Raw genomic sequence first — 16,484 nt, forward strand, 5'->3', positions numbered from 1 at the left:
GGCTAGCTTGGGCAATTTCCTGCTATTGAAATCTTCTGTATAAGCAATCTTTACTGAAACTACAGAACCAAGACAAATGATTTACCATCCAGTCTACCATACCACATAGCTTCTGCGTGGACTGACTATTTGGTTACTTCAGCAGAGAGAAATGAACTTGTTCCAGTCTTCTGGGAAAGCTAGGAAGGAGCATAAAGTCTCTTCACTCTGAATCACAAGCGTCTGAGAAGCTGCGAGCCTTCAAAGGTACTGGTAAGGGATTAAACAGCCCGAGCCACGAGTGCCTGTGTGTAAGAACAGGGCCAGCTGTGCCGTACTTACTGAGCACACCCCTGAGGCTGCTGGTGCAGAGACTAGAACACAGTCCCGCGATTTTGTTTTTTTCTCTTGGCAAGTTGGAAGGAACAGGAATTTTAAAGTTTGCTGATAAAAGCGAAAAAACAGAAAGGTCATACAGCAAGTAGGAGACTGTTTACCTCTCCCTCTCACACACACACTCACGCGATGGCCCATTCCAAGCAGACAGGTAGAGCTGCGTGAGCACAGCGTTGCCTTGTGATTCAGGAAGAAATTATCACAGCTGCTCACATCCTGTTAGTGCAAAGCCTGGAAGGGTAGTGGCACAAATGTCAGAACATAAATGCTCTAAGTCCTGCCCTACTCACTGCTGTTGACTCCGAGTGCTTTTACACATGCTCCTGCAGGGAAAGCCTGCTAAATATTCCCATCACTCTGTTTTACTTTTATACCTTTCCCATCTATTAAGCAGTGTCCTAGGATTTTGCTGGGAGAGTCAGGTTCTAAACTCCCCACAGATATTTCAATATGAATTAGATGCCACAGTTCAGTAACAAAATGTGCTTAAAATTGCTGTGGAAAATTGGGGGTATGAAACTCATTACACCGAGAAGGTGCTGAGGAAATACAGAGGCCAACACTGAAAAACAACCTCAATAGATCTCTATAGGAAATCTATAATAGGAGTAATAATATCCAGAGATGGTAAGCTAGCCATAAGGTTGTATTATTTCAGACATTAAAAAAACTCTGAGAGGGGATAAGGAAAATTTGTCCTTGGGACAAGTGACTAGTGAATTGCGACCTGTCATCTCAGGAGACAAGGGGCAGTGAGGAGAAAGAAAAATTAAGAAATATCGGGTTAGGATTAACAAGATTTTGAAGAAGTCCTGAAGGATTTATTCTGTCGAAAACAATCTCTTGAACTTCCATTGATTTGCATGGCATTAAAGTGACTAATGGTTTTTAAAAACTTTGTAAATAGTTTCTTGAGCACTCTCTGGGATCTTTAAGGCAAGCAGCAGAGAGAAGTAAGCTTGGCTTTTGGAATCTTGAGGGATAAAAGTCACACTGTAGTATCAGCACCCTCCTGTTAACCAGAACGAATTGCTGTTTTATTACACTGATATCACCCACCCTAAAAGCTACTTTTTTTCAGTTGGAAGTACTGCTTTGGTTTTGTCACGAACCAGAGGTAAATCATTATGCAGTGGTTTAGCTTTGGTTTTCAGTACAAACCTTGGCAAACAGTTGGCTAAAACTTTCACCAAACATGTTATAGGCCCTTTTTATCCCTCATACGTAATAGTACATGAAGGTTAAGCAGCAGCACCACAGAAAATACGCTGCCTTTTGGGTCATGCTGATGTGAGCAGGCGCTGTTTGAACAGCTCAGCCTCTGAGCTGGTTCTCCTTGTCCCCTATGAGAGACTTCTAAAGTCTGGACTCACGAGGTCCTGGTGCCCAGCTTACCTGGCACTAGGCATTTCTTTAGGCATCTGTTGAGGTCTTTTTCAGAGCTGGCCACAGACATTCCTCAGCACCTTCCTGGTGTTTCACATCCTCCCTTTTTCCACAGCCAGTTTTAGCTCACCAAGTTACTAAACGCCCCTCCATTATCAGGTAGACAGCAGGAAACAGAAGTTTGTAGTCTGTCTGCTCTAAACCACAACTTCATGCTTTTCCTCCTGTTGCCACTTCTCCTAGGATTGCGTATGTTTGAAGATTAATACCATAGAAGTAAACTTTTGAATAGGATGTATGCAAGCTAGAAGTGGCATTGTGTTACCCCTTCTTTTTTAACTAAAAATTATCAAAGTTGTCAAGACCAGGAAAACAAATTAAATGGGCTGATGTAAATACATCACCATTTAGTACATCTGCAGCCAACAGATCGCAGGGCTGTAAAAACAGCATGGGAATGGACATGGAGCAGACAGGATGCAGGTCAGGCTGTCATTTCACCTTACAAAGAAAGCATGGCTGAGCTCAGGTCACCACCTCATTCACCCTCCTTCCTAGTGAGATTCATGTACATTTTTTCAATTGTAATACACGGAAAATTTTAAAACCTTTGACCGGATCCTCAGCAGATGACACCGAGCGCAAATGTATGGGTCTTCCCTAGGGTTATGTACACCTAAATCAGTTGGAAAGCCAGACTATGAAAGACTAAGATCATTTAGGACATATTTTCTTGAAAAAAGATCTTCCCACCTGCCTATGCATGCATCCAGTCCCAACTTCAGCAACTTCGATACTGCCTTAACACTGAACAGTTTGAAGCTGTAACAGATTTGAGGGCAACCTAAAGAGAAATGATCATGCAGGGCTTCATAGCACTCTTGGAAATGGAGAGGAAGAAATCAAAGCTGTTCTATGTGACCAAAACCGCTTACAAAGCTTCTTCAGTCTGCAGAACATTCTGTACGAGCTAATTGTGGAAAACAAAAAATGACACAATCAGCTAATTTATAGAATACAAGATGAAGGACTGCATTTTCAAGAAAAACTCAAATAATGCCATTTGTTTCTAAAAGTGGGGATTTAATTAAAATATAACAGACAAAGACGAGAGACTGGTGCCAAGGGACAACAGTGAACAGTTTTTCAGCTGAACATTGAACTTTAACGATCAGAAGTGTGCATGCACAAAGCACCATAACTCCATCAGGTTTTAACATGGGCCAAAGAACAGGGGAGCAAATATCTGAATTACTACAACAGAAGAGTGTTGGTTTTTTTTTTTTAAATATATATATAAACACGGAAATGAACCGGAGCTAGCGTCAGTGAAGCCAGTTTGCACCTACTTTGTCTAGACCATGCTTCACTTGGCAGAATATAAAAGATAATGGAAAAAAATGCCCTGAAAATAAACAATTCTCATCACACCATAGGTGAGATACTAAATATAAGAATCAGAAAATACTGTATTATATAACTAAAAAACTACTGAACATTTCATTCATCTTAATATGATTAGTGCTTACCATACTTAAAGGGGAATTGTACCCATTTTCTGGATTATATCTGACACAAATGGAAATATTTTAACAGCTTAAAGGAGGTCTTGTTACCTGAAATCTCAAGAATATTTTTGTTTTAAGCTTAAATGCCATGAGGCAGAAAAAACTTGCCATTCCTGGAGATGCTCAAGACTTGTTTGGAACAAGACCTCAATGTGTTTGAACTCAGCCCTGTTCTGAGCATGACAGGTAGGTATCTCCCAACCTAAGTTTCTTTACATTTTTTACAGGAACATCAGTTTTAAGCAGCATCAGCTGGCCATGTATATCAAAACCATCCTTCCCTTCTTAACCCCCGCAGAAGTAGAACAGCTACTCAAAGTCTCAGAGTTAGTCTTCATAATAGTGAGTAGTTTAGCGTTTTTTTTTTTTTTTTTTCCCCTGCATAGGAGGCTAGAACTTGCTGGGCACAATAGTATCTGAAGTTACAGAAGACAATTTGGAAAGCAAATTCCTACTGTCTGATGGAGCAGCAAAAAGACTTGAAGTAAATCCTCCCTAAATTGTGTTTAAAAGCTGCAGACCCTCAGTTTCTACAACTCAGCTTTATTTCTGGACCAGCATGTATTTGCTATACTAAATTATTTTCTTCTTTATTCTTCCTGCGTATTTCATGCTTTACAATATACTCTAGGAACAAAGTGTGCCACTGAACTACCATATAGTATTCTGCAAACACAAAAGGAATACTTGAATAAAGACAAGCCCAAGAGAAAACTGTCAAATTACACTTTATTTGTATTGACAAAATAGGCAAAAGACTTGGTGTTCAGAGATAAATTAATTATTTGCTGACAAAACAGTTTTATAGCCATGTTGTGTATTTCCGTTTTCAAGACTACACTGAACAGACTTTTCTGAATAAACTTTTACAGGCAATTCTTTTCCCTAGGCTAAGAAAAAAGAATGCTCAAACTAATCTCATGTGAAAGTGTCACCTGCTTGTCACTCAAATTTTACTGTTAAGTTCACAATTGGCAGCAAATAATTATATTTGGCCTCAGAAAGGAAAAAAATATGTAAAACTAAGGTCATTAAATAATAAGCATTAGCAGCATACCCAAAATACATCTTGTACAAAGAACATTGCACTTGAACTTACACAAGCATTTACCATTATTTACACATTAGAATTTGTATAGAACATCAAGATTGATATATACAGAAAAACAGCAGAAACCTTAACAGCCCTAGAAGACAGCATATCTAGTGTTGACTCCTTATTTTTTCCATACAGTTTCCCAGGATGTCTCATGAGTTTTTTTCACTATATACTGTTGCATAAAAAATACTTTACAAAAAGTTCAATCCCTAGCTAACACTTCAGAATATTTGTATGGACTATTAAACGTTCACTGCACTAGGGAGCAAGGGAGTCCAGTTCAGCTCCTTAATAAAAATACAGAATTTGACAGGCTCTATTTAAATGCTGTGCTTTATAATAGACACTGAAATCACTTAGCTGTGCAGTAATTACCCAGTGAGTTCCAAAGGCAGTTCCCTACCACACAGTATCTCCCACTGTCTTGCAAGCAATGAAATTAACTTCTCTCGGCTTTCTGCACTTGGGATAAAGATGTACCACTGGATCTCTCTGCTCCTGCTGCCTTCTTGTTTAACATTTCCCTTTGGGGCATTATCAGCGTCTCCAAAGTGATCCAGTGTTAAGTTCTGCATCAGATCCTGATTCTGAACATCGTCAAACACAAAAGTAAGGGCCTGCGGATATGTCTGATAACCCATAAGGACTCTATCTAAATCCCGGATTCGTCTTCCGTCTGCAAGCTGATACTTATCTCTCTTTGGTGGTTCCTTAGCAAATTCAGGTAGTGGGTAACTGATGTAATCTTCATCAAAGAGAAACAAATCAGAGCTGGTTAGTATAAGTGTTTTAGGTTGAAGCGAACTAGTGTTTTGGGCAGATCCTTCAACATGATTTACTTGAAATGCCAACACATACAGAAGGATGTTGAGGGACTGAAGATTAGTCAAATCATCCATCTTCTCTGCCACTAGAAAAGCAAGGTCCCCAATCTCCTCTTCATTGGGATAAATAAATTTTACTCTGCTTGAGTGAATCAGTTCATAATTCTCCATTTTTCCTACAAGAACAAGTATACACTGTTATACTTCCACTTAAGTACTATAAAATACTTTCTTAAATGCATGAGGATAAGCAACAATATTGGATAGTTGGCTGTATCTGGAAAAATTAAAGTTAACATTTATGCATGTATGGTTTTACTTCACAATACTGGAATAATTTTTATTTGGATTGCAGATATCTACTGAAGTCTCTTGCATTAACCTACCTATATTTCTGCAACTTTCTCACAACTAGTTCAGGCTGATAGCAAAAGAGGCAGAAGGAAACAGCTGAATTCTCGTATCAGACTACCCACCTTCTTACCAGCTGATTTCCTCTGCTTCCTCCTTCCCACTCCCTAGTTCTGAACTGACTGAAAGCATCATCAGATCACTGAACACAAGCTTCCTACATCTTTCAAGCAAAGGACAGAAAATAAAAACAACAAAAAATAAAACCTCTATATGAATTGCTTTTATACCCCCTCCATTGCTTATATACACCTGATGGATGAGCACATTCCTCTCCTTCAGTGTTAGGTTCTGGAATGACAGGAGGCAATACTGCAGACTCTTACTCCCTGTAAGTACTTAAACAGAAAACAGCAAAACCTGAAGGAAGCCTATCTGCTTTTTTCCACGTAAATCAACTGGTCTAAGAAAAGGTCTGACTACTCTCACCAGATCTTGCACTTTCTGGGCTTACACACCTTCTCCTTAGAGCAGTTACACTAATAATCATTCTTCAGGAAAACGTCCTTTTATTTTGTAAATAAAATATTCAGAATTCTAAGCACAAATGTTTAACCTGACATTGGAACTGAACTTAATGTGCCTCAAAAAGGTCTAGTTTTCACTTCACTGTGTTCTCTCAGAATGATAGGATTCCTTCTTCTGACCAAGCAAGGAAATCCATAACTTTTAGACTTTATTATATTCACTGTCCTTTGGTGACAGACTCACAAGTCTTTCTAGGTTGAAACTTGCAGTGGGAGCTAAACAAAAAATAGGAAATGCAGTTTCTGCTGTATCAAAGCAGTAGTTTAGCTGATGCTCTTAGTACCAAACCTAAATAGCTCCAGCCATGTAGAAAAGACCACTTACCAGTGTTTTTACTCCCAAATTCGGAGTAGAAGTCTTTATCTATTGGCTCTGGTGAAGGTGTGCGTGCAAGCAATGACAGAACTGCCATAAGCTGCTGCATGAAAGCATGAGTGTTGTAACTGTCTCTTGTCAGGCAAGTGACAATATGATCTGCAGAGTGCCCTGAATAGAATACAGAAAATAAACCATTCACACATCTGTACATGGCATTACCATAACTTAACCAACATGCAACTGTCACCAAAAAAATTTCTTGCAAGCATTATTTCTTCCAAAAACATGCATCATTATTCAGAAAACCTTAAAATCCATGGGAAAGTATAATACAATTCTTACAAACCCCTCAAAAATACAGAATATAATTTCTCCTGATTTAAAATGATGCACACAATTAAACTCTTTGACTATTTTACAATTTATCTTACAGAAAAATTGCCCGCAGCTTTCTTCGTATACTACCTATATGTAAGCTTACTTTACATCATTTTCAATAATTTTTCCCCATCAAGGTCACAAGACAGTTAGAAAGACACTTCAGAACACAGAAACATATGGCTCACAGGTAGTGGTACACTACGACAATGTAATACAACCTCGAAACTTTACCTATGTTACTTCAACTAAATTTTAAGTTGACATTCTCATCTTATGGAAACTAAAGTCTCCTTTTCCATCCACAAAGTCAACCATCAACCAACTACATATTTTGCAACGTGGACAGAACCTTGATCTTACACTTCATTGCAAGCCAAAGCCTCAGAACAACAAGAAAGTCTTTAGAATTCCTTTCCGATCGGTCATCAAGACAGAAGAATTTTTAAAAGCACTTGTGGGACCAATTCATTGACATTAAAAGCTTCCTAGATACCTCAATTACAAGATGTTGCAAGCCAACTCATACAGCACCATCAGCATTACATTAACTCCTCTTAAGAAAAAGCAGCAAAAAAACATTTTCAGCTCCCTAATCAAGAGAAGAATCCATCTGAAGTAAGACTAAAGAGATGACATTGACCTGGAAAAACTTCAAGCATAAGATGTACTCACCAGTAATTCTGAAGTATTGGTCAAACAGGCCAACATTTACTGACTGCAGATCATTAAGTTTTAACACAAAGCAGCAAGAGAGGTGGAAAGAGGTATTTTCGCAATCTGAGTGTTCTTCATTCCAAAAATCTGTTGAAGATATGATAAAGTCAAAAGAAAAAGAATGATGATACTCCTTTCCATAAGTGCAATTTCTATATCCAGAAAATGTATCACACGAAGAATGAAATCAGGAAGAAGGCAGGAATACCGGTTGATTTCTCAAGCACCATATCTCCTTGTTAACATTATTTCTTGAAGAACTGCGTCGCAGATTTAGACCAGCAGATAAATTTACAAATCACTCATATGAACTGAATGCACACTGAGTTTCATTCTCTTCACTTATCATTCTGCTCTCTTAAAAGGCCTTTACCTACCCAGGTGATGCTGAGGATTATCAAATAACATCAGAGGGAAGCATGGACACGATGGCACATAAAAGGGTTTATCTGACAAGCAGCCATGACTCAAGAACCCAAACCTGCAGCTTTGAAGATAAAATCCCCATGCAAGCACTTTGCACAGGGCAGATTGTGCCACCCTTCCTCAACCAGGATGATCAGCCAAAACTGGCAGTTAAACTCAAGACAAACAGATGAGGATTAAGCTCAACCTTACCAGAGGATCAAAATTAATAGGTCTCTTACCTAACTGATGCTCATCCGCATGAACGAAAGAATCGTCCAACAGAAAGTAAATAGCTTTTGTTGAGAGAAGCACACAAGCCATCACTTCCACATTGGGAGTTTTGTAAAACAGAACTGAAGACCACATGAGATGCCTCAGCTCTTCATTTTCCACCTAAGATGTAAATTGTATTTACAAATCACTTGCACATTTTGACCTTTCAGACAGCTTTATCATCTCAGAGGCAGCTTTAGATTACTAGTAAAAGTTTCAAAACTTTTGAAGCATCTGAATGTGCTATAGTGAGAGCAGAAGTTTACCTCTAGCTGCTACAACACATCTACACATCTACAATAGCTGTCTACTGAAAATGCCTTGGTTTTGTGTAAGAGAAAATTATTTTTCTGTCATGGTCTAATTATTCCCCATTTCCTGACAAAGAAAAGAAACAACTAGTGCACAAGATGCTTTCTAAAACAAACAGAAGACAATTTTATCAACAGATGAGCAGTGCCTCCCACACCTCAGGCCTATCAAGCCTTCACAATGCAACTCTGAGTTTGGATTTAAAGATCCTTAAGAAAGGATAGAAGCGATGGAAACACAGCTCATCACTACAGCTGCTGTTCCAGCCAGGCATCTTTCCAGCTTCTAGCCTGATGAGTGCTGTGAGCTCTCAAATGAATCACCTGCTTTTTTTTTTTTTTTTAATCAACTTCTCCCAGTGCAAAGAAAAGTACAACTTACAAATTGTGCTTACTTTAGAATACTTAAAAAAAGAAAAACGGTAATAATAAAAGCATCTATTTCTTACTGAGCTTTTCAATTGACATTTTTACTAGAAACGCAGTGATTTATCACTTCAAATGCCACCTCATTAATTTAAGTTAGAACTGTACTTTTAAACTTAATGTTCCCCACAGCCAATAAACCTAATTTCTGAACTACAGGTTTATCTGCTCATGTTTTTGGAGTCCCTAGAGCCATGCACATGCTGTGTTGTATTCATGAACCTAAATTACCCAAAAAGTCAGGACACAGTGTAGCTAGGTACCAACACAAGAGGTAATTCCACTCTGTTGATTCTCTCATTTTATTATTTTAAAAGAAAAATAGGAACATTCTTGGAATAGTCATTTTCAAGACACACTAGTGTACTTTCTGGCTCTGCATCAAGGATCCTGAAGGCAAAATATGCCTGCCAGGACCACAATCAGTGCAGCAGGGGCCTCAAAAGCCAGTTGCACAAACAGGTTTTTGACCAAATGTTTCCAGGTTTGCTTCAGCTTAGCTTTTCAAGTTTGATGAGGAAAGGTTTTTCACTTTTTTTTTTTAAATATCATCTAATACTGAAAGGTCAGTCATATTTTTATATACCCAGGCTAGGTGTAATACCTCTGCAATGTTGCCATGGAAAAATTCGACTAGGGCATTTCCTTTCAGCCCAGCCACATACTGCAGAGACGCAGAAACACGTAGGTGAACTGGAACCTGGTTATCTTCTGTAATCTTCTGCATAAGAAATTCAGATGGATATAAAGATGACAGAGTCAGATGAGGCTTGCAAAAGCTAGGAGACAGAAGAGATCCAGAAAACATCATCAAAATTTCAGGAAATACACAGCTCTCCCCCAACAAAAATTCATACTTAGTCATTCAACAACTGGGAACAGGCAACTTCTATTCCTAGTTTACTCTAAATGACTTCTCTTAAGCATCATTATCTGTTATGGCATTAGCCTGCATGCACCTGAAACACAAAGACTCCTTCCATAAGAAAATACATTTTAAATTGTAACCACAGAACATTTAAAGAAAAAAAGGTTGACAGGTACATTCCAGGATAACCAGTCACACATACCAAAGAACAGCAGAATCAAAGTAGTCTACAAGTCAAAACCAACTACAATAACAACTGCAAACAGTGGCAAAGCCACCTTACCTTCAATACCATGCAATAAATCTTTTATGGGAATTGTTACCTTGCTGACTGACCATGTCTGTTTGACTCCAAAGCGTGATTTCTTGCAGCATCTGGTTTGTTTGAAGCTTTGAAAATAACAATAGTCTTAACATCCTGCAGGAGTGTCCTTAAGAGACTGTAAATTCTTAGAAAGTGGAATTTCTCATGAGGTAGAACAAACACCGCTGTAACAAATCTGTATCCAATGAGCAACTCCAGCACATGCCCATCCAAAAACGAACCCTTCTGTTGAATAGACATGTGAGTTGGATGTAGCACAACTGATGCTAACGGAATCCTATTCAGCATAAGAACACTTCTCAAGTCTTCTGTGCCTACCCATTTACTTGGCAGTAAACTGAAATCCACTTTGACTATGTACAAATGCTGGGGTGTTAGAAACACCCAACAGGGATGGAACACACAGGGGCCCTGGTCAGAAGACTTGTACATTGAAGAATAAAGTGCTGAACACAAAACATTTTTTGACCATGCTTTGTTATTGCCAGCTGGCTCTGGATGATGCAAGGTTTTCTGAACATTGGTTTTGCTCCCGTAAACAAGGTATGTTAGGAAACAACCTTTTATCTCCACATCCTCTGATGAAATGCAATTCAATTCCATAAGCTGACAAAGAAACTCTTGGAGGTTTGCATTTCCACAGTATATTGTGGAGCTTAGTAACGCTGATGTGCAGTGTTGAGAACATGTGTGCAAACAGGAATAAAAATCTTGAAGATTCTGGGAGTCTGAAACAACAAGCAAGCAGTTATCACTGTTTTTCAGCTTCACTGTTAAACAGATTTCTGGCATGAAAAATCCAAATTCTGCTATATCAGTATATGGAAAACATAGCATTAATTTCAAGGCAGAGGGGATATGCTGGCAATTTCCTCTCAGTTCCTGAGGAAGAATCTCAAACACAGCTAGCAGATCATCAGTCAAAACCAAACAGGAAGCAAACTGTCTGAGTCCCTTATGAATGTGAATAGAGAAACTCCAGAGAATTTTGACTATGTCAATGCTCCTCACTGCTGTGCTGTCAGATGATTGAGTATCTGAAGTGGTGTTGAACTCAAAAGTCTGATCTCCTTCATGAAGTCCCATTTCAAAATATCCATCTTCTTTGTCTGTGGTTCTGGAATCACACAGAGGACTTCCTTTATTCTCTGTAAAGGAGTGGGGTGATCTCTGCACAGTCTGAACTATCAAGGCAGAAAGGTGCTGGATAAAATCCTCGTTTGTGGCAGTGTATGACATGCAATTGAAAGGCAAGATGACGGTGTTACAGGGGTCAGGCACGGCACAGTGTTCTTCCTCTGAATGATCCAAACTTCAAGAGAGACAACAAGCCACAGTAAGTACAAGCAAGTTTAAAACCAGCTACAATGATCTACATTTCATGGCACTGCTCATCAGAATTTGAGGCTTACTCTTTGCTACTTCAGTTAAGTCAGTGTAATTTGTAGAACATCCTTGCACTGCACACAGCCATTAGTTTCTAAGGCTGGTAACGTACAATTTTATAGAAAGGACTAAAATGCTTACTCATCCTTTATTTCCCACCTTGTATAAGCATATCCCTACAAGTTAAAGCACTTTACAATACAGCTATTGCTATTTTCGAAACTACCAAATACATTACAGAGTTCAAAGGTTAAAAACACTTTACATAATGTAATCACTTTTGGTTCAAAAACAGGTACAGCACACAACGAAAAAATAGTTTTGCCCACAGGCCAAGTTTTAAAAAAGCAGTATCTACTGCTGTTATCCAAAAGCTAACAAGGATATAAACCAGAACTTTTATATCTAGCTTACCACTTATAACCACCTCTTCCATACTCTTCGCATGAGTCCAATAGAGAGGCAGGTGCCTAAGGAAGAGAAGAAAACATCAGGAAGCTACCAACTACTTATGGCTGCTGCCAGGCTTCAGCACACATGAAGAGCAAAACTAATGCCAGCGCCAGCTTTTTAAAGCAACTTGCTGTGAAGTCCTGATTGTTGTACTCAAGGGCAGCTGAACAGATCTCCTCTGAGGATCCTAAAACACTCCCTTGTTTACTTTAGGTTAGATACTCAATTAAGGTAAGAAAAGAATGGACCGTTACTGACTTGAGAACAGATCCAACCTTAGACCCATAGTACTTGAATATATATTTGTAGTGTGCTAAAATAGTCTATGAAGTGAGGAAAAAAGGTGAAGGAACTTAAAGACCAACTACATTGGTGACAAAGGAAAACACTCCCCCCAGAGTCTTGCTGTCTCATTCCCTGAAGCCATGCATATGAACAAATACTTCTAATACTTATAACAAATGAAATCATAATTCAAAAACTAACAACAACAGCAGGAGTTTGAAGGAGACAAATTAAGGCCATTACCTATGGAGAAGGTTCTCCAGCAATACTAACAAGACTAGCAAGAAAATCTCCTTCTGCAAGTTGATATTGTCTTGCACAATATAACTCTTGCAGAGAGCAAGTGGATATTAAATGTTAACATGATACTAATACTGGGTCAACATGCCAAAGTCATGACAGTGACATCAATTCTCTGCAAATCTTGTGAAGTGTGATTATATATTTAATTTATAAGGTGGACCAGCAACTTCACACTGTTTAGGCCCACCTCCTTTTTCGATTATAGCAACTCTAAAAAAAAAATATCAATATAGCTGTGCTACAGATTACTTTGATAACAAAAGTTTAAGATTAGGAAGGTCTGCAAAAAAGCTTTTCAAAATACCATAAAATAAACATAAGAACTGCAATTACCTGATTTTTACATCTGGAATCTGGTATTTCAAAGCATCTCTGGGGAACTGTATGGTCTGTAGGAGTCGATCCACTGGATTGCAAAGAACTGCTAGCTAGGACTGTTTCTTCACAAATTATTTCTAGAACAAATAGAAACTGCTCTTAAAACTACTGCAATAAAACCAAAATTGATGTCTATCTGCCAAACAAGTGGAATTAAAACTGTACAATCAAGGTCTGATAATAAATCATTAAAGCTAAATGAGCCAAGACAAAAGAAAAGCAGGTAGAATCTTAGCTGAATTGCAGACATGTCCTTAACTGTATTGAAAGTTGCATTAAAACAGATGAAATTCCTTTTTCAAGCTAACAATTTAAATCTCAACTTCTGGTGTAAGAATCACCCTTAGTTTTAACAGAACTCGTCAATTTTGCTAAAAGTAACCCTTATTTTTAACAGACTATCACCTGGCTGGCAAAAACAGCAGCAAAGCACTCTTTGGCAACTTTTCAGCATTTTTTCAAGTTTCCACAGGCTTCACGTAAACAAGCGTAGTTATCTGTGTCAATTGTTCAGAAAGTCAGACAAACCTGGTCCCTTAAACGCCACTCAAGAAAATTAGCCCATCTTATTCAGAATCTTTCTGAAGGGTTCAAAGCTGAGTATCAATAAAACTTATCACGAGAGGATATAAGGGAACACTCTCATGGACATTTGACATTTTTTGCCTGTGATAGTTGCACTGAAGCAACGCAGAGAATCCATTTTCAGTATTACTACTGAGCTAGCCAGTTTGAGTATATAAATGAGCAAATAAAACCAACAGAATTAGATTGGATATGTTTCTAGCCTGAGCATGAAAACTCCTGCATGTACCTTTCCGGACTGACAGTCAAATTTAGCAGATTACATCAAACCTTCTCATAGTCAGAGGAAACACAGAAGGTATTTATTACTTGAACAAAACACTACATTAGCAATAAGGAAATTCAGATTGACAGGAAAAACAGAACACGACAACATTTTTGGTTTTCTGTTTCCTATATAAATATTTCATCTTTTTCCATAAGCCATTTGCCAGTGACATTTCATTTGAATAATATGTTACGGAAACAGATGGCATGTAGAAAAACTGCAGAGAAAACAATTCATAGAAATAGCATATCAGGAAATTAATTCCATTATTCATGATTTAAGGTCTAACAGTAAAACTAATTGCCCAGCATATTTCAAAATTCTTAAACAGATTTCTCAAAGTCAGTTTTGAAAACAACCCTCGACAGCTAAACGATAAAAATTCCTGTTACTAAAGATGAAAAACAGCTTGCCCTAGTCCTCTTTTATTTTCCTACCCCTTAAGCAGCCTTCTCTATGATTTTACTAAAGGAACCTCATGAAAAAATACTGCAGTAACTGAACATTAAATCTTACACCAGTCTTTCTAAAAAAATTCAAGTACTTTGGGAAGGAAGACCCGTTTTTCTCCCCCTAGACTCATTTGCTCTTAAACATTTACCGTAATAGAAAAGGACTATGGACCAATAATTTTGAAAGTTACAATTGTTGCTAGCACACATTTTTACAGCTAGCTCTGTGTAAAACTGCAGGTCAAACTGTCTCAGCCCTCTAACTTAAATACTTAATACTTTAAAGCAAGCATTGAATAGAATAGTTCAGTTGGAAGGGACCTTCAATAATCATCTAGTCCAACAGCAATTGACTTTAATATATATGCAAAGGAAACTAAATACTTCTTGCACATGTTTTGGAAAAGCTGGCAGCATTTTATCTGCAGATGAAAGAAGTTGCCTAGAATGGTCACAAAGGCAAATGAAGTACATAAGTAGCAACTAAACCAGTATCTGTTACAAGCTATTTGTCCTTAAATCAGATGTTGCCAAAATAATTTCATTTTTGTAGAATGAACTAAAAAACTGACTGCAGAAATCACAGCAATTATTTTTTTTTCCTCCAAAGACCAAGCTTTTCAGGCATGGTTCTCTCCCACTCACCAATCCAACAGAATTACAGGAAAAAGCAAGCGTCCGTTGAGACACTTACTGAGAATATATTCCCTTCTCTTTTAATTAACTCTTCTCCCACTATTCATGTCCTGCTGCACTTTAAAGTTGTCAGCCAGGCAAAAGACCCCCAAAGTCTTCTCAGTAAGAAGTCACAGGCTTCTGCAAAAGACACGTGGCCATTCTTCTAAGGTCCTAATGCAACAGGCACTCTTTTTTGAAAGAGACAACAAAAATAATTTTCAGGTAAGGTTAGCAGGTGCTGCTATGGATGTGCTGAAACCACAGGCTCACCATGAACACTGATCCTACAACTGTCTTCCTTTTTCTATCTCCTGCCATCTCCTTTTACTATCTTCCCCCAAGTTTGACTGAAATGAAGCTCTTGCAAATAAACAATGCCACTTCAGCTCACATTTTGCAGAGCAAGAACAGATTGATAAGCAATTTTACAACATGTCTATACACGTCAGTTTTCCATTAGGAAGCTAGGATATGCATCTAAACTGAGACAAGATCTGTAATCCTCCCTGCTGGTGGTTTATGCAGGATGATGCAGTTACAAGTCCTGTGCCCACAATTCCTGTACAGTTAACTAGCACTCCTGTGAACAACAGGCCAGTTTTGCTGATTCGCACACAACTTCCAACTTAAGACAACGCATCTGAGTTTTTCTGCTTTATTTTGTTTTAAGACCTATATCCATGCACATAATATTCATGTATATCAATGCAGCTTAAAAAAGCAGAACCAAGAGGCTCAGCCCAGCAGCACGATACATACATGATTACCTTGGCTGGAGCTGACAGGACGAGGCAGAGAGGGAGAGGAAGGACGAACAGTAAGAGAAGAACAGTTTGATTTGGAGCTGGCAGCAGTGAGCCTGGAGTCCTCACTGATCTAATAAAGAAAGTATGCAGTGATTAAAGAAAAAACTAAGTATACAGGACATTAGATCCTGAACTAAAAATAAGTCTACATAAGCTTTTTCAATTTTAGTAAAAGGAAAGTTAGTGCCAGCTTTTTTTCCCACCTCCTGTCACATCCACTGAAGTTTGTTTTCACATTCTTAGTAGAGTTTCACTAAGAATTCATAAAGTCATTTTGATCACTGTACTTTCTGACAAAGTCAACATCAATTTTCATAAACCATAGCAGAATAAAAACAGAATTTCTACACTGCAAGGACAGAACAGGTTCTGTTAATGATTTGTAATACCAAAACAAGATTGACTAGCTACACAGCATGCAGACGTGAGAATTCAAGGAGGATTCAGATTCTTCATTCTTCACCACTGTTAAATATCCACAAGAACGACATTTGGGAAAGTCATTTTAGTACTCATCAGCACAAGCAGTAAGATTATACCCCTGCAATATCTCTACTTGTATAAGATGTAATACAACTTATGGTCAACTGCATATTCACCGTGCACACATTAAGTAATCCTGTCTTTTCCTCCCACTTCCTCTCTCAAGCCAGCACAAAAAGTGATAATTTTGTG

General features: G+C 38.2%; 1 protein-coding gene across 3 annotated transcripts in view; it reads right to left on the reverse strand.

The window, feature by feature from the left end:
* Positions 1 to 3,366: 3,366 nt before the first annotated feature.
* The window catches only part of NISCH (nischarin), a 29,955-nt gene continuing 16,837 nt past the window's right edge, over positions 3,367 to 16,484 (reverse strand). For 2 of the 3 annotated variants that reach the window (XM_035546867.2, XM_035546868.2), the window contains exons 13-21: positions 15,771 to 15,879; positions 12,976 to 13,097; positions 12,016 to 12,071; positions 10,214 to 11,527; positions 9,627 to 9,801; positions 8,252 to 8,405; positions 7,563 to 7,691; positions 6,516 to 6,677; positions 3,367 to 5,428 (exon numbers count right to left, since the gene is read on the reverse strand). In XM_035546867.2, the coding sequence (XP_035402760.1) occupies positions 4,800 to 5,428; positions 6,516 to 6,677; positions 7,563 to 7,691; positions 8,252 to 8,405; positions 9,627 to 9,801; positions 10,214 to 11,527; positions 12,016 to 12,071; positions 12,976 to 13,097; positions 15,771 to 15,879 (2,850 nt within the window). In that variant the 3' untranslated portion in view covers positions 3,367 to 4,799. Of the gene's footprint in view, positions 5,429 to 6,515; positions 6,678 to 7,562; positions 7,692 to 8,251; positions 8,406 to 9,626; positions 9,802 to 10,213; positions 11,528 to 12,015; positions 12,072 to 12,975; positions 13,098 to 15,762; positions 15,880 to 16,484 lie in introns of those variants that run through there. The other variant, XR_004778689.2, reaches the window with a different exon arrangement.

Source organism: Cygnus atratus, chromosome 10 (assembly GCF_013377495.2).
Source record: "Cygnus atratus isolate AKBS03 ecotype Queensland, Australia chromosome 10, CAtr_DNAZoo_HiC_assembly, whole genome shotgun sequence".
NCBI lineage: Eukaryota > Metazoa > Chordata > Aves > Anseriformes > Anatidae > Cygnus > Cygnus atratus.